The sequence below is a fragment of the Heterocephalus glaber genome, unplaced genomic scaffold (assembly GCF_053883595.1).
Source record: "Heterocephalus glaber isolate CG9 unplaced genomic scaffold, H.glaber_assembly_v1.0 deba00001688, whole genome shotgun sequence".
NCBI classification, from domain to species: Eukaryota; Metazoa; Chordata; class Mammalia; order Rodentia; family Bathyergidae; genus Heterocephalus; species Heterocephalus glaber.
Window position 1 is genome coordinate 792,365 of NW_028258413.1, and position 18,003 is coordinate 810,367.

Here is an 18,003-nt window from a genome sequence, read left to right on the forward strand (position 1 = left end):
ATAAATGTTTTCCATTTTGTGACATAAGGTCTAGGTCACAATTACTGAATTCTGCTATTAAAACACAAAAGCAGCCACAGGTAGTACATAATTGAGTGACTACCTTCTAATAAAACTTTATAAGAACAAATGACTTTTCCCAACGGGTATGACCCATGGACTAGAATGTGTTGATTTCTTTTTTTTCATTTTTTTTTTTTTTATGGTACCGGGGATCAAACTCGGGACCTTGGGCTTGCAAGGCAGGCAGTGGCACCACTGAGCTAAATCCCTGGCCCCTAGAATTTGTTGATTTTTGTTCTATAACATCTAAAAGGTTACTCTGTCAATTCATGGCTTTTTCTTTCCTGTCAGTAATTTGTTTGTATTCAATCCCTTGTTTAAAAAAATCTGTTTTTTCTTGATTTTCCTGTGAGATTTTACTCTATTAACTTCCTATATTATTTCCTAATTAGTTTTGTTTGACACAAATCTTGACTTTTGTGATCTCTAGCTATTCATTTTTCAGACTCCACTTAGTGTTCTTTCCTTTCTATTACCGTACATTTAAGAAAAATTGTTACGGAGATTTAAAAATATGTATAAAATGTAAAAGGCTGATTTAATGAATCCTCACATATGCATCACCCTGGTTCAATGCTATCACAAAAGAGTCAAGCTTCTTTGAATTCTTCCAGTTTTCATTTCCTTTGGCTTGAGTATTTTATTTTTTATTTTTATGTGTTTTTAGCTTTTTGGGACAAGGTCTCACTGTGTAGTCCAGGCTGGCCTTGAACTCACAGCAATTGTCCTGCCTCAGCCTCCCAAATGCTGGGACTACAGGTGTGTGCTACCACCCCTGACAGGCTTGAATATCAATATTTTAAAGATATTACTTCACAAAGGTGGCATGGTGGTGTATACTTATAATCCCAGCAACTGGAAGACTGAAGCAGGAGGTTTGCCACAAGTTTCAGACCAGCCCAGGATACCTAGTGAAACCTTGTCTCAAAAAAACTAAACAGGGCCAGGGATTTAGCTCAGTGGTGCCGCTGTCTGACTCGTAAGCGCAAGGTCCCAAGTTCTATCCCCGGTACCAAAAAAACCCCCAACAAACTAAACAAAAAGAAAAAAAGATACTACTTCCCTAATTTTAGCACTGATTTACTGTCCCCCTTTCAGGGACAAGACTGAACGTATAATGCAGTGGAGTACTGTCCACTCACACTGAAGGATGAAATCCTGTCATTTGCAGCAACGTGGATGGGGCCGGAGAGCACATGCCAGGGGAAAGGAGCAGGACACAGGAGGCCAGGCGCCGTGGCTGTCAGGACGTGTGTTGGGTGGAGCGTGCAGAGGGCGAGGTGGATGCTCCAGTGCTGTGTCAACTTCTATGGAGCCCCATGACTATGTGGAAGGAATATGTATCAATAAGATGAAGAACAAGAGTCTCCAAATAGAGATGCTTTCTTTCTTTAAAGACAAAGAAAAGAAATACTGATGGAGGCATCGGTATTGTCAGCTTGGCTCCTCCATTATAAAGGTCCTGCTCAAGCTTTCTCCATAGCTGTTAGGAATTTTTGCCCAAATCATTTATTTCACTGGGGATCCAAAGTTGTGACTTTGTGGTTCTGATGTTTGGTCTGTGTGTCAGCTAGAATTCTTCTGTAATGTCTGATAGATTCTGGACGGGGGGTAAACTTATCTTGTTCCACTTCTAGATGGAAAGTTTAATTTCTTTACTATAAAATATAATATTGCTGTTAAAGTTAAAAAGCCTTTTATCAGGTTCAGAAAATTTTCTTTTATGTCCAATTTTCAGAGCTTTTTAAACCAGGAATTGATTTTGAGTTTTATTAAATTATTTTTCTGTATCTGCTGAGATTGTTTTTTCCATTATTGTTAGTAGGATATATATATTCTATCACATATAAAATATATGTAAAAATACTACATATTTTTCATTAAAAAATAAACTTGTATTATTTGGGTTCCTCGAGAAGTGGACACCAGGAAGGGTGAGACGTGAACGGGGTGTGTTGCTGGAGCTGACGACAGTCGGCAGGGGACAGGAGGGCGGGCAGGGAGACTCCGCCACCCCTGTGCCGTCCACAGGACAGAGGAGGAGGCCGACTGCTGCAGCTTCCGGAATGTCCTGACCCCCTCGACAGGAAGGTTTTGTGCTGCTCACCGCTCAGAGACCAAGCTCCTTCTGAGACCAGCTCCTTCCTGAGCTTAGTCGTGGGCTGACGTGCTGGGGAGACACGGCTTCACCCTGAGCAGTGTGGGCCCAGAGCGGGCGCTGGCAGTGACAGCCTCTGGAGCCCCACCGCAGGACCTCCAAGTGGGTCTCCTTGCTACAACTTGTGAGGGGTCGGGGCAGCACCTCCAGACGGGGAAGGAATTAACCAGTGCTCGGACCTCTGGTCTGTGCAGGTTGGAGCTCCACCACCTGCTAAGCCATCCAGACCTCCTGAGGTCATAGTCAAGGCTGTGGAGATTTAGAATGAATTTAGTGAGCACGAGCTCTGGCCCCAGTGAGGAATCACAGAGGCAGAACCACCTCGCCTCACCCACCTCCCTCTCGAACATGTCTCTGCGAGACCTCAGAACTTCTGCCTAGAGTGGGGTGGAGCAGCGAGTCTGTGTGGCACACGGGGTGAACACAGGGGGACTGTGGTGGCCGTGACTGTGTGCCCGTCTTCTCTCACGCCCTTCACAGGTGTGAGTTCACTACAGGAACTCGTGGGAGAGTTAAAAAGAAAGAAACCCAGAGTACAGGAAAGAACAGCCAAGAAGCCATATGAGAAAAGACTGATGGATGCAACTACATAAAACATTCGGCATTGATAAAAGCTTTATGTAAAGCTAAATGTCAAAAGACAAACCAAAAATTGGAATTCATATCACAAACCCCTGAATTCTTTAATATATGAAGAACTCTTAAATCAACAGGAAAAATCAGTGTTATTCTCAGTCTTGACAGATAATGACCAAAAGCTCCAACATCTCAATGGCTTAGACAATGGTTTAGTTCTCAGCTGAGCTTTGGATCCACTGTGGGTGACTGGGGCTGTTTTCCATCCTGTCTTCAGTGCAGGACTGATGCTCATTAGCAGCTACTTCCTGACACATTCCTGGTCACTGTGTTAGAGGGAAAGGGAAGCACAGGATCTTGTACTGGCAACTTAATGCAGGCCTGAAAGTGGCCCCCTCAACCCCTCTCCCCCAAGGCCTGCCCAAGCCCTGCAGGACCACACTGCCAGGTTCTATGTCCCTGGAAGGCGAGAACTTGATCCCAGTGAGCAGAAAGGTGGTCATGCTATCCATCCACTGTCTACAGCTTATCTGGTTTCTCCACTGAAGGTCTAGTCAAAGAAAGACGATGGCATATTTCATTACATTTCACATGTTGGTTATTAAAGAAGTAAAAGATGCCTCTCTTTCCAAAATTGGTAGTGACATCTTTCTGACCAACAGAGTGAATCTGAGGGTCTGTGAGGTAGATGAGCCCCTTTCCATTACCAGTCACCCAACCTAAAAGAAAAATGAAAAGAGCTGAGAATTAAACCCCTTACCAGTGCCAGTCACATATACACACACGAAGTCTTGAAGAGGTACTTTAGAAACTCGGTCATCTTGTCTTGTTTATTTTATTTTTTGTACCAGGAATCAAACTCAGGACCTTGTGCTTGACAGGCAGACATGGTGCCACTGAGCTGCATTCCTGGCCCAAACTCAGTCATCTTGAGGTTTACATTTAGTAAGCTTCTGCTGAGGATTTGGCTTGGGTTGCATATTTTAGTTATTAGCTTAAAAAGGAGAACTGAACATTAGGTAATTACATTTGTCAAATATGACATACCCAGATTACCAATGTTCAAGACATAAGAGAGCAATAAAGAGGATGTAGAATAACTCTTAAGATCACAGTACTATATATTTCTTCCATGACTCAGAAGCTTAGCTATGCCTGCTGCATTGATGTGTATCTACCTTGTTCATTTAACAGGTACTCACCGAGTGGGGACCCAGACAGGCCGCAGGCCCTGCGCCATGGCAGGGAGCACTCGGTGAGCACACATCCTCAAAAAGGAGACCGGTCAACAAACTACAGTAAGTAAACAGGTACCATGACAGGGAGTGGAAGACGGGATAGGTCTTGGGGTGGTCATGGAATCATTATTAAAAATAATAAATATAGGGCAGGGGATGTAGCTCAGTGGTGCTGCATCTGCCTGGCAAGTGCAAGGTCCTGACTTCGACCCTGGCACCAAAAAAAAAAAAATAGTTTATCATTTATATGAAGTGTAGAATATTTGCTAATAAGAATTCTGATGTGGGGCTGGGGATTTAGCTCAATGGTTTTGCCGCCTGTTGCACAAGCACAAGAACCCGAGTTCGATCCCTGGTACCAAAAAAAATAAAAAATAAAAAGAATTCTGATGTGCATAATACCAGACAAACTGAAACAAAATTAAAGTATTAACAGAGAATTTTAAAAAGTCAGACTCCAGTAGACATAGCTTTCTATTTCATAATGATTCCAATTTTGAAACTTAGCATCATATTTTTTATTTGTTTGTTTTTGAGACAGAGTCTTCCTATGTGGTTCACGCTGGCCTTAAACTCTCTATGTAGCCCAGACTGACCTTGAACTTGTGGCAATTCTCCTGCCTCAGCCTCTGAAGTGCTGGGATTCCAGGTGTGCACCACCATGCCCTGCCACATTTTTAATAAGTGTAAAGGGCTAGAGAAAAGAAAATGTGCAAGGAAAATTTTGTCCTGTGGAAAACATCCAATAATAAGAAAGTTACATCACTCAAGCCCACTTGGTGAAGAAAAAAATGGTTATTGTGTATTTGCTCTGGAATTAAACCCAGCAAAATATGAGTCATTTCTCACTGATTATACGACATTTTAGACACTTAGAGAAGTTTCAGACATTGTTTTTTTTCAGGAATGATTCATTATATGTGAAATATGTTTCAAAAATACAGGAAAATTTAAATTAAAAGTTTATTACAGTAAAACACACATTGCCATTAATCTCCATGAAAATACTCCCCTTCCTTTGAACACACTTATTCCATCATTCTTGCCACTGTCTGAAGGATTTCTTGAATTCCTCTTTCATGAGTGTCTTTAGTGCTGCTGTGGCTGCCTTGTCCTGCATGGATTAAAAATGTTTGGCTTTCATGGTCATTTTGATTGTGGGGAAGAGCCGGAAGTCGCATGGTGCCAGATCCCGTGACCAAGGTGGATGAGGACATGGCATCATGTTTTTATGAGCTTCCTTTCTGCTGGATGGCAAGGGCAGCAGGATTCACATTTTGGATCACACCTCATAAAGACACTAAAGAGGACTTCTAGAGCTGCTTCAGAAAGTGGCAAGAACAGTGGGATGAGTGTGTGCAAAGTGAGGGAGAGGATTTTGTGGGAGGTTCATGACGATGTCTTTAACTGTAATGAATTTTTAAAAATTAAACATTTGCTGTATATTTTGATTACTCTTTGTATAGTAAAATCAATTAATTCCAAATAGTGGCCTATACACTGAACTATCTATTAAATAACGATTAATGAAGCCAGTTATGAGAATTTACATTGACATATAATATTTAATATAAAAATAATTCCTAGTTTCACATACCTTGTAAATCAACCACAACATCTCTATGATTAGAAAACTCATAAGAAAAATGGCCATAAGCTAAGCCATATTCTGTTGCTTTGTATTCTGTTTTCACCAGTTTCGTGTTATTTGATAATTTTACAAATTCTCCCAGTATGTAAGGTTCTACACTGATACATCCCTTTATTGTGTTGCCTTCTAAAATCTGAAAAATAGAATGGGAGGCAGGATGGCATAATGGTTAGGGTCTCAGCCTCCGGGGTTGGGTGGATCTCTGGTGGAATCTAGGCTCCCTAACTTAGGAACCTCATACCTCTCCTTCTCTACACTTTAACCTCCTGGGCTCTAATATGGGCATAATGTTAATAATAACAATATTTAGATTTGTTAAAAGGGTTATAGGAGAAAATGCCAGGTCAGTGCTCAGTGTTGTGTGTGGCATAAAACAGAACTTGAAGCTATTATTGTTCATCTACTAAACTGTCCATAGGAAGCTTGGGCCCTGAAGCGACTGCCCAGCTTCACGTGCCAGGGCCTGTGGGTAGAGAGTGTCCTGGGCTCCAGGCTGGAAAACTAGCCCAAGCCCCTCTGTGTGACCCTTGGTGGAGCTGCTGCAAAGCTTAGGGTGAAAGTCTGTAAACTGTGTAGGAATACCTGACATAAAGAAAGTACAAGCGGGATGACAGCTATTGTTATTATAAATGAAAAAAATAGGTCAAAAATGTCTCTGGCCAATGGAAAAAACTAATATATTTGGAGAGGTAGGATATTCTTGATCCAAGGAAGGGAAAACTCAGGAAAGGCATATTTAGTGAAGAAAGATCCATCTCAATGGTCTGGCAAGACAAGAGCTGTGATCCACGGGTAGGAGACAGAGCAAGGTAGATTTGGGCTGAAGCCAAGAACTTCCCAACAACTAGAATTACTTGAAAGCAGAGTGATAATTATTTATTCTTACTGACTGCTTTGAAGCCATAGCTTAGCATCACTTGGTTGCAAGGAGTAAGGACTAACAGATGTAAAATGGGATTTATGCATCATGTTAGGAAAACAGTTTGTCCAAGATATATCTTTATAGTCCTTTCTCTCGCTGCAAGAGCAGAGGCAATACAAAAGGAAACTCTGCCAAAATGCTAACTTGACCACATGGGACCAAACATCAGCGCCAACTGATGACGCGAGTCCAAGACCCAAATGATGTGCTGTGGGACAGAGGGCTGTGTTTCTTGCGCATCTACGAAGACGAAGCTGAGGAAATGGATGGGGAGCCCGGGAACTGAGATGACTGGATTTTACCAGAACAGTGGTGGAGGGAGACAGGCTGGCACTAGAAATCTACCCTAACATGTTTGTAGGCCGTTTAATCAGGCACTTGCTTTTTAAGATCTTACCAGTAATACTGTGGACGGGATGTAGAATATCTGTGTCGGGATCTTCTGCTCATACAGTCTCTTGTTAAACTCTGTCACGTAGTGCTGTGCAGTCATCTGCCTCTCCACATCAATGAAGTGGTGCCAGAGCCCCTTCTGCTCTCGGTATTCCTTCCCAACATACCTATGAGGGCGAAGACCGTGCAACAAGACGTAAGAGCCACCTTCTTTAGTAGAGAGTCAAGAGAGAGGTGTTATGGCTTGGATCTAAGATGCCCCCCAAAGTCTCAAGTGTTTGCAAGGTGACTGGTGCTCTGCTCATCAGTGGATTCATCCAGTGCCGAGTTCACTGCTGAATGTGTTGTCAGCAGGTGGGGCCAGCCAGGTGGGTGAGGTGGTCACCGAGATGTGACCTGGAAGGGTGTGTTCTTGCCCCCAGTGCCCCCCTTTGGTGTCTGCTTCCTGGCTGCCATGGCTTTAGCAGTTTTCCTCCACCAGGTCCTTTCTGCCTTGGAGCCAGTCAACTTTGGACTGAGCCTCCTGGGACCATAAACCAAATAAACCCTCCCTTTAAGTTGTGGGTGTTGGGTATTTTGTCCCAGCAATGGGAAAGCTAATACTACAGGAGATAAAAAGAGATATGCAAAAATACTTGAAAAATATTATTTTCTTTACCTTACATCAGCAGTATTATCTTGACTTAGCTCATGATTCAAATAATTTTTTAAGAGCTACCTGAACAATGACACACACCTCATCTTAACCAGACCAGAGTGACAAGACTGCAAGGAGAAGATGTCCACTTCACGTGGCAGCTCTCCAGGCCTCTTCGGTAAGCCAAGGAGATGAGCATGGTGTACTGGGGAGTACATCTCCGCTGGGCTGTTTCACCTCCTGCAGTGTGGCCTTGTACCTGTCAGCTCTTTGCTCCTTTGGATACTCATTTCCTATAAGCACAGCAATGTGCTAGTCCTGAGTGTGCTGAAGAAAGTGTGAGATGTGATTTGTATATTTCAAGGGCTTACAGTGCACTTGAGGGGGGAAGATAAAAGTCAGTAAAGGATTATGGACAATGGTAAGTACTATACTTTATTGTAGTTTATTCTTGCTATAAGCTGCTGTGAATTTATGAATAATTTCACATGTGCCTGGAAGGAATTGTGAATTGTCAAGGGTCACAGACCTCAGTGAGAGTGAACTGTTTCCAGCATGAAACGGAATTTGGGGAGGGTAATTTTAGCCATTCAGACCCTGAGGATCAGCAAGGAAATCTTGACAGTGGAGGCTACAGAGGGGGAGCCCACAGGGCATCAGGAAGTAGCGCCCACAGAGGAACCACTATCCTAAGAGCAGCATCTCAGTGCTTTTGGCAATGCTGTTATGGAGTGACCCTGAGGCCTGCAAAAGCTTTGAGCCAATTCACAATTTAGCTTTTGTTGACCAAGGCTAGAGGTGTGTATCAAAGGAAAAACCCTGTGAGGCTGGTACTGAAGCATTCCCTGGGGGTTCCCTGCTAGAGGACCTCCTGCCTCATCGGTGTGAGAACAGAGAACCATTCCTTCTCTGAGGTAGTGCCATTTTCCTGGGACCATTTTTCTTTGGTAAGGGTTTGTGAGTGGTAACCTCTCACTGTCATTTTTCTGTTAATTTGTAATGGTCTTTATTTTGCCTTCCATGACAGGAAAGTACAAGACTTCCACTTCAAGTACATGACTTCCATTGTTCCTGACTTCTATTGTTGCCACTGAAAAATCAGCTGTAAGTCTAATGGACATTTTGTTGTAGCTAATCATTTTCATCTACCTTTAAGACTTTGTCTTTGCTAGTCTGAAGTTTGACTACTATGTTCCTAGGAGTGGGTTTATGATTTCTTTCCTTCCTTTCTTCTAGTTTCTTATTTGTTTGCATTTCTACCCTCCTTGGAATTCATTATGTTTTGTACATTTGAAGATTAATGTGTTTTGACAATTCTGGAAAATTTCCGGAACTCTATTCAATTATTGCTTCTATTTGCTTTATTGTCTTCTCCTTCTCCTCCTTCTTCATTTCCTCCCCTTTCTCCTTCTTCTCTTTTTTGAGACAGAATCTCACGCTGTAATTCAGGCTGGCCTTAAACTCTGTAGACCAGGCTGGCCTTGAACTTGCAGCACTCCTCCCGCCTCAGCCTCCCGAGTGTTAGGATTACAGGTGTGTTCACCATGCTTGGCTATCATCTTCTGATCAGACATATATTGACTATTATTAAAACTATTATTAAAACCATTATTACTATTATTCTTATTGCTATTATTAAAACAATCAACTTTTAAAGGAATACATTTTTATTGTTTAAAAAAAGTCATTCTCCCTCTTTCCTTTATTTCTTAAATTATTTGGTTTTGGGTAAAGTACAGGGTCAATTTAAAAAGTTTTGGCTTATAGGTCTATTAAAATTTAAAAGTGGTATAAAATTAGGCATCACTAATTTTTCTAGTGGGGTTTTGTTTAAAGTTTTCATCAAGCACTAAGGCCAAACAGAAACCTTCCCAGGCACTGGGCTCAGTGGGGTGGGCTTTCTTAAGATCACCTTTCTGTAGAGGATGCAGCCATTCCTGAGTCCCTGCATTTCCCATGAGGTCTCTGAGCTCCTCCCTTCCAGGTGTAGCTTTTGTCTCTAGCTGCTCCCTCACCACACCTGCCCACACTTCCACAGAGGGTGCCTGAGAGTTCGGTGATCACTTATATCCTGGGGCTGCTTCATCCCTGGCCTCAGAAGATTTCCTGTCATTTCTAGGCTCATCAACTTACTTAAGAGTATGGCTTTCATAGTGTAGCTAACCTTTTTGCTAGCATTTTCAGTAAGAATGCTTAAAATTCCTTGGCCTACCAGATGGCCCAGAACTCCCATTTTTCTTATCTGTAAAATGGAGTGAAGCATGTCTCCCTGTTGGATCTGGGATCATGTATCTAAAGCATGCAGCAAGGTGGCTGATATAACCTGAGTCTCCAAAAAGTGGTAACTGTCATTAGTGAACTAGAGATGAAGAGGAAGTGGAGGAGCAGTCTGAAAACATACATTTTGGCCATTTTCTCCAGCCCTTTTAGGATCTTAGGAATGATTCATTAGAGAAGATAAGATTAGCCCATTCTACAGTGCCAACACAGAAGTTTTCTCAAATACCTCCCCAGAGTTTCTTCTTGGTGAAGATAGTGAACCCAGAAGGCATTTCTCTGCTTTCCTTTCTTCTTCACATTCAGGTAGTCCCCCGAATACACAGCAGTTTCTTGGGCTGTCCACAGTTCAGACTTTTTGGAATATTTTAACAGAAGAGCATCTAGAAAAAAAGATATAATGAAAATGGGTCTAATTTTCAAAAAGATGTCACAAATCATGAATAAAGTTGAAGTTACACAAGTCCTAAAATACCTCATTTGAAATCTCCAACTTTTTAATATATTTTCTCAAATTTTGGCCTCTTCTAGGACTACTGTTAAAAAGGTGATAAAGTACAAGACTGAGGTAACACTTTGTTATAGTAAAGAACAGTGTATGGGTTCAGCCAACCTGACAGACACCATCTTGAACTGTAGCTGTCATGATGGCAGCTGACTAACTGGTCAGTATTTTTTTTTGCAGTTTCCCAGCATACTACAAATGAGCACAATCATTAGTATGACAGTACAGCTTGTGACTGGAGCCTGCTGCTGCCAGTACCAGGAGCACATCTGGTATTTTTGCCAGTAGCTTGAGATAAACCAGATACATTCTAGTCTGGAGGAAGTCACTTTTGTACTGATCACCTTGTAGGCGTGCACACTTCTGACCCATGTTGTGGAGATCCACTCTTGCTGCCATCCAGAACCGTGCTTCTGTCTGTCATTAAGTCCCCACTTAGCTGTACTCTGTGGAATCCTGGGTCTGCCTGCCTCTGTTTCCAGTCTACCAGCATCTTGGGGCAGGTTCTCAAATGCCAGAAAGAAATTGTTTTAGAACAAGTGGTCGTTAATTCACAATTTTTTTGTTTCAGAAGACAAAGGATTAAGCTTAGATCTCGGTGTGGTGGTTCATGCCTATAACTCCAGCTACTGGTGTGTGTGTGTGTGTGTGTGTGTGTGTGTGTGTGTGTGTGGTGTGGGAGGATGAGGCAGGAGGATGGCAAGTTTAAGCCCAGGCTGGGCAACTTAGCAAGGCTCTGCCTCAAAATAAAAAATAAAAGGGCTGGAGATGTAGCTCAATGGGAAGGCCCTGGGTTCAATCCCCAGTGCAAAACAAAGACAGACACAATAAAATACAAACAAAAAGGGCTGGGGATTTAGCTCAGTGGTTCCACTGCCTGCCTCGAAAGTGCAAGGTCCCGAGTTCAATCCCTGGTACCAAAAACAAACAAACAAACAAACACCAACAGTTTTAAGCAAGCGCACTTCTAAGGAGGAAGAACAACATGAACTCTAAAAAGGAAATACAACACTTTGGTATCCAAGTTAAAATTCAGTGAGCAAAAATTACCTGTGTCTAGATGTAAGGGGAATTAGTGAGACAGGAGTCAGGATTCCATTAGGTGATAGGACAGTGGCCCCAAGCGGAGTCAGGAAGGTCAAAATGGAGGCTTTGGCATCCCACCCCTCCAGGATCTTACAGAAACGTGTCAGATGTCTTTCAGGTGTCTGGGGCCTGCTCAGAGCATGACAAGACAGGCCAGTGGCTCAAGGGACCATAGGCCCTTCATGAACACTGGGTAGACTGGCCCTAAAAAGTATGTATTTTCCTAAAGGGCAGAGCTTATATTGCTTACACAACAGCCCAAGCACCCTCAGAAGTCCCAGACCAAGAGCCCTCCTGGGTACCCCACTGAGAACCTCTCCCAGCTAGCGGGAGCTTCACTTCCTCTTACCGCTACTTTCTTGCCTTTGGATCTTTCACATAGATGTCCCTACATCCTACCTCCTTCGTCCTCGGTTTCATTCACTGTCACTGCAGGACATGACCCAGCATTCCTTTAACACAGGCTGTGATAATGAGGCAATTTGAATAAAGACTTGGGAACAAAATGCTTAGGATAATCCACAGCCTGGTGAAGGCATGACTGTGGGTGGGGAGGTGGCAATCAGGATGGGGACTCCATGAGAAGCTGGGACAGAAATCAAGGGGTGCTGCTTGCTCACACATAGGGAGGGTGGTGAATTGAGGGAAAGACAGAGAAGTGGGGTGGGCTTGTTTTGTTTCTCCAACTTTTGGCCTCATTTCCTCTACTGCGGTTTTCCACCCACAAATTGGCCACAATAACAATGAGTAACAATAAAGCAATTACCTAATTTTAAGAAACAGGATTCTGATTTTGCAGCATCTCTGAGTAGTAGTGAGGTAGGATCGAAGAAATAAAGACAGGTAGGAAGGAGACAAGGAAAATCAGAGTTTTAAAACTGTACTTTTGCAGGGCATGGTGGCGCATGGCTGTAATCCCAGCATTGGGAAAGCTGAGGCAGGAGGATCACTGTGAGTTTGAGGCCAGCCTGGGCCACATAGTGAGACCCTGTCTCAAAAGAACAACAACAACAAAATTGTACTTTTAAGAAAACTGCAATTTAAGGAACACAAAGTGACCCAAGGTCATCCATATCCGTATTTCATGTCTTACCTCTGTGCTCATTTCTGTTCCCTAGGGTTGGTTACGCCTCTTAGATTTGCTTTTCCTAGGGACCACCACACCACAGTCCCTTAAAACACTGTAAGGCCAAGATCTAACCTAGCTCCTAAGGGCAGTGGCCTGAGCTCAAGATGAAGAAACAGAATCAAGGGGTTCAGAGAATGTTTTTGGCCAAACTTAGACCACCTGTGTCAGAGGATGCCTCTGCGAAGGCACCACAGCCCGGCCCCAGCTCACGCTGCAGCTCCCTCTGTTCCAAGCATGGACTTCCGGAACTCCTCTCACGCCCGCCGAGCCACTCTCAGGCAGCCAGAAATGCTTCTCCTGTCAGGTGAAGGCAGTGAACCCACCCCTAGGGGAGGGTGAGCTCCCTTTCTCTCCGGAGGACCCCACCTGGTGACAGTAGGGAAACCCTATTACCTACCGCGTCGTGTCACTTGAATCTTCAAGGTGACAACCTGATTTGTCTTTCACCCGACTTCAAGGTGGCAGCCAAAGCTCAGACCTCGAGGCAGAAATTCTCAACTGTGGCTTTACAGGAGTTGCTGAGAAGCTCCTAAAACTCCCTGTGTGGACCCACACCCAGGGCCCACTTGTCGGGGACCTCCAGGGCGAAGCATGAGAAGTTTTAAAAAGCTCTCTGAGGCCTTCTCAGCTGGTGCCAGATTAAGAACTATCTGAGACGCGTTCTGCAGGAGATTTTCTCTTGGGAAGCGACGCTTCTATGTAGTGGGAGGGCACCCTGACACCATTCCCTGGACCGAGAGTAGGGCCTTTGTCGAGTTCCAGCTGCCCCACTATTTATATACTTTGTACGCAGTACTGGGGATCAAACCCGGGAGCGCTCCACCACTGCACTATACCTCCATCCCTCTACTTTTCACTTTGAGATGGGGTCTCCCTAAGTTGTTCAGACTGGCCTTGAATTTGTGATCCTCCTGCCTCAGTCAGGGGCCACTGTGTTTGGCTCCTTCCTCCCTTTAAGCTGTGCTAGCTGTCCTGACTGCGAGGGCCCACCCAGCTCCCTGTTTGGGAGCAACTTCAGGTGTAAGAAAGGGGTAGCTGTTGACGGCAGCTGTACTCCCCCCAATTCCTGTGTGGAGCTGCTAACCCCAGACAGTGGTGTTAGGGGCACAGCTCTGAGGAGGGTCAGGCCCTGAGGGTGTGAACGTAAGGAGGAGGGCGTTTGCTCCCGGCCTGTGAGGACAGAGGAAAGGCGCTGTCCCGGACCAGAGGGCAGCCCTCCCTAGACCCTGGGGTGCCAGCACCCTGGCTTGGATCCCAGCATCCAGAGCCAGGGGAACCCGATCCTGCTGCCTGTGGTCTGCTCAGCTCCAGGTATCTGGCCACAGCACCCAAACTGATGGAGCTACGGGCACCTGACCTGTCCACTGCTGCCAAGAAACCGCTTGGTGGACAGTGTGAGAGTCGGCCCACAAGGGTGAGAGTTCACTAGGCTGGGCTGTTCCCCTGAATCTGAGTGAGAAAACAGAGACACCAGCTAGTTCCTACAGAGAAGCGAAGCGGACAGATGTGGAGTGGACGACTTGATGTCCTGAGTTATTTTAAAGCCCACATCGTGGTGGCCCAGTCCTCCAGGGTTCCTGACCCTTTCTGCCCCTCTTCCCCTTTCATCTTCCCTCCCTCCCTCCTTCTTTCTTTTTAAACTGAGGGCTTTTGCACTGAGCTACATCCCCAGTCCTTTACAATTCTGTTTTTCTTGAGACAGGGTCTCACTAACTCATTACATTGCCCAGGCTGGCCTCAAACTTGTGATTCTCCTGCCTCAGCCTCCCAGAGTGCTGGGATCACAGGGGTGCACCAGCAAACCTCCACTGTGGGAGGCAGCACACTCGAGTCTCTCCTTTGCAGCTATTAAAGTCCCCCCACGAGGGGAGAGGGAGGCTCCCTTTCCCTGTGAACTCACGGACAACTTAGGCACAAGCCCTAATGCACGTTTCACAAGCTTCAGATGGTCCACCCCATAAGCTCCTCCCAGGGGCACAAGTGCGGATGCTTACTGTGAGCTCTGTGCAGCTGGCTGGGCTTGAACTCGCCCATGTTCTCCAGCCTCTGCAGCAGCCAGCCGTGGCCCACGCCGGCCAGCAGCTTCTCCAGGTCAGCGGGCTGCAGGGTGCGAGTCTCCATGACCTCCTGCCGCGTCATCCCTGGCCAGGACTCCACGGAGCTTCCGCTGGAATTCAGGAAGGACCAGGAGTTCTCCCGGTCAGAGGAGCCGCAGGAGAGTGCAGGCGACTTCAGCCACCAGGCCAGTGAGGAGCCCAGGTTCTGGCTGCAGCTGAGCGCGTGTCCAGCTGCATCTCCCTCCTCCGTGGTGGCACAATCCTGGCTGAGGACCTGGAAGGGGGTGCTGCTGCCTGCAGGGGGGCTGGGGGTCCCCAACCTTTGCCCCAGTGGCTGCCTCGGAGCACCTGGTGGGCTGGGGCCAGGTTCAGCTGTGGAGGGGACCCGGGCACTGCCAAGCAAGTGGCCCCCTTTGTCCTCCATGGGGGCATCAGGGTTGATGCCCAGCTCTTCCATGGAGCCACCAGCCTCGCCCGAGCCAAGATGTTGAAAGAGAAAACCGGGAAGGAAAGAGCCACACTGCAGCCTGGCACTGTTGCCCCGTGAACCACCCAGTGCGGTGAGATTGCCCAAGGGTGCATTGTGGGTGCCTTCTACTGTCTCTCCTTTGGGGTCCACCCACGAGGGGACATCTTCACATGCGGGGCCTGCGCCCCAGTCACAGACTTCTGCAGCTTCTGCCCCAAGCCCATCTGGGACATCACAGCTGGTTTCTCCAAAATCAAGGATCTCAAAGGCTTCCTCTCCCACGGGATGGCATGCGGCCCTGTCTGTGTGCAGATCAGAGTCAGACAGAAAAGCACAGGAGGGCATGGAGGGAGTAGGAGCATTTTGGGGGGCCCTTGCCGACCCAGACAGCCCAGCAGCAGGGGCCACCCAGGCATAGGGAGTGCAGTGGGGAGGGAAGGCAGCTGAGTACAGGGCTTTGTGTGCCTGACCTGGTGAAAGCGCTTCATTGTTGCCCTGGGGTGCCTGGAGGGAGGGACCAGGGAGGTCTGAAGACAGTAAGCACAGGACCCTGCTGTCCACATGCCTCTTGGGCTCCTCGAATGAAGTGGAGGGCCAAGGGGCGTCCATGAAGGCCTCTGCTCTGCTGGCTGACCCGGGCTCCTTGGGATAGTTCAGCTGCTCCCAGCTCGCAGAGGAGCTCAGCCCAGACAGCGACAGCGCACCCCAGGTCCAGGAGCTCCTGCTGTCTCCCGGTGACTTGTTCAAAACATCGCCACTGTGACCAGGTGGCTCCCTCTCCTTCTCCACCTCTTGATCCAGGGCAACTGGGAAGGCCTCAGAGTGAGCCCCGGCTACCCTCCCCATCCACCCTGGCTTCTCACCACTCTCTGCCATCCAGGAGGAGGCTGTGCCCTGGCCTCCGGGAGGCCGCACTTCACACTGAGTGGCACTCATGGTGTCCAGAGTTATAGTTTCTGTTTTTAAGGCAGTGATGCAGACTTCTGTTTTTACTTTTTTCTCTTTATTCTTGCTGTTTCTGCAGGTGCTTTGAAAAACCTCGCACACTGAGGTGTGGTGCTGCGAGTGGGCTGTGAGGATGCTTTGGAAATCCACTCTTCCATGCAGGACAGGTCCATCCAAGCTGCACTTGAAGCTGTCCGGAATGTAGGACCTGTCGTCCGAATTTGAGAAGCTCTGGACCTGAAAGTGACCCTTCACAAGGCTGATCCCAGACAGGATTTCGTGGGGCAGAGCCTCTCTATCCTGACTCCCTGAGGAGGAGCCGAACCTGTACAGCATCCCCAGAGCTTCAAGACAGAGCCGGCTGGCCTCGCACACGGCGTCCGTGTCCCCGTGGAGTCTCCGGTGCACGGTGGTGAGGCTGAAGGCTGCCTTCAGCAGGCTGTGGAGCTCCTGCTTCCCCGTGGCTGGCTCGTCGACGTCCTTCTTGGTCAGGAGGCCGATCTCGAAGGCCTCCTTGGCCTCATACAGATACGAGCTCCTCTGGTCTGGAGGGCAGCCCCTGGAGCTGCTGTATGACAGCAAGCATGTGCCGCGGACGTTCTGGGGAAACAGCAAAAGCAACATCAGATGCTGAACTGGGCTGGGAGGCAAGCCAGGACATATTTTCCATTTCTAGATGATAATCATTTAAAATTTCTTTTTTGGTACCAGGGACAGAACTCAGGACCTTGGGCTTGTCAGGCAGGTGCTGTGCCACTGAGCTAAATCCCTGGCCCAATCATTTAAAATATTATAGGAAAATAAATACATGCTGCATATATTCTAAGGAAAACCCACCACTGTTTAAGCAAATGGCGATACAAAGGAGTAAGAAAGAAGCTTTAGCTGGGTGTGGTGGTGCAGGCCTGTATTCCCAGCACTTGGGAGGCTGAGGCAGGAGGATTACTGTGAGTTCCAGACTGACCTGGGCTACATAGTGAGTTCAAGGCCAGCCTGGACTACACAGTGAGACCCTGTCTCAAAAGAAAGAAATGAGCTTTAGCTCCCATCCTGCAGTAGCCCCGCTGTCTTTTGATGGGGATGCACATCTACGGCCCTGCTGGGTTAGTTTCAGCAAAGTCTGCATGGGATACGCACAAGTCTCTCTGAAATAAGGCTGCTGTTTACAGACACAGCATCCGCTACTGACAGCCCACACAGGAGCTGGGGCTCTCAAGCCCATCTGCAGAGCTGAATCCACCGAAGACAGTCACCCCTCACACTCAGAGACTCGCTTCTGGGACCCCCATGGGTGACAGCACCTGGACAAGCTCAGGTCCCTTATATATAACGGGTGGCTTTACCCCCACGCATTCTTCCTGTTGGTTCTGAGCCCAAGGTCGGGGACTCTCCTTACCACTGCCGTGAGCACGAACAGGGGTGTGTAGGCACTGAAGGCTGCTGCCAGCTTGCAGGCCTCCGCCACTGCCAGCAACCGGTGAAGTCCTGGAGCAAGGCCTGGGACACAGGAGACAGAGCATCAGACTCACACACAATCACAGGCTGCGGGCGCCTTTCCGTTCTCTCGGCACTGCACACCTCTCAGAACTGGGGTCAGAGAGGGGCCTGACAGCAGCCAGGCAGCTGTGGCCCTGGGAACGCACAGAAGTTGGGGCTCTTCAGAGAGGGCGGCAGCACGCTGCTCAGGCAACCCTGACCACTGTGCAGTCAGGTCAGGTGCTTTCTGCATGGCCGTGTCAGGAAGCCCTTCATTTTATCCTTTTAGTTTATGAAAAAACCCATATTTAAAAACCAAATAATAAGTTACCATTACACCGTGTACCATCATCTCAAAGTAGTTACACAGTGCATAACATAAACCCAAAAGGCTCTTACAAGCAAAGAAGCAGGTAACAGC

General features: G+C 46.9%; 1 protein-coding gene across 7 annotated transcripts in view; it reads right to left on the bottom strand.

Annotated features, from left to right (window-relative positions):
• The window catches only part of LOC101725390 (alpha-protein kinase 1), a 29,439-nt gene that overhangs the window by 10,686 nt on the left and 750 nt on the right, over positions 1–18,003 (bottom strand). The window contains exons 2-8 of one of the 7 annotated variants that reach the window (XR_015446371.1): positions 17,503–17,603; positions 14,630–16,706; positions 10,145–10,298; positions 7,006–7,168; positions 5,633–5,819; positions 4,632–4,764; positions 3,335–3,516 (exon numbers count right to left, since the gene is read on the bottom strand). Coding sequence is in view for 5 of the 7 variants with exons in the window: in XM_087198710.1 (XP_087054836.1) it covers positions 3,317–3,516; positions 5,633–5,819; positions 7,006–7,168; positions 10,145–10,298; positions 14,630–16,706; positions 17,503–17,603 (2,882 nt within the window). In the remaining 2 variants the exon portion in view is untranslated. Of the gene's footprint in view, positions 1–39; positions 1,387–2,873; positions 3,517–4,553; positions 4,765–5,632; positions 5,820–7,005; positions 7,169–10,144; positions 10,299–14,629; positions 16,707–17,502; positions 17,604–18,003 lie in introns of those variants that run through there. The other 6 variants (XM_087198711.1, XM_087198710.1, XM_087198712.1 and 3 more) reach the window with 6 other exon arrangements.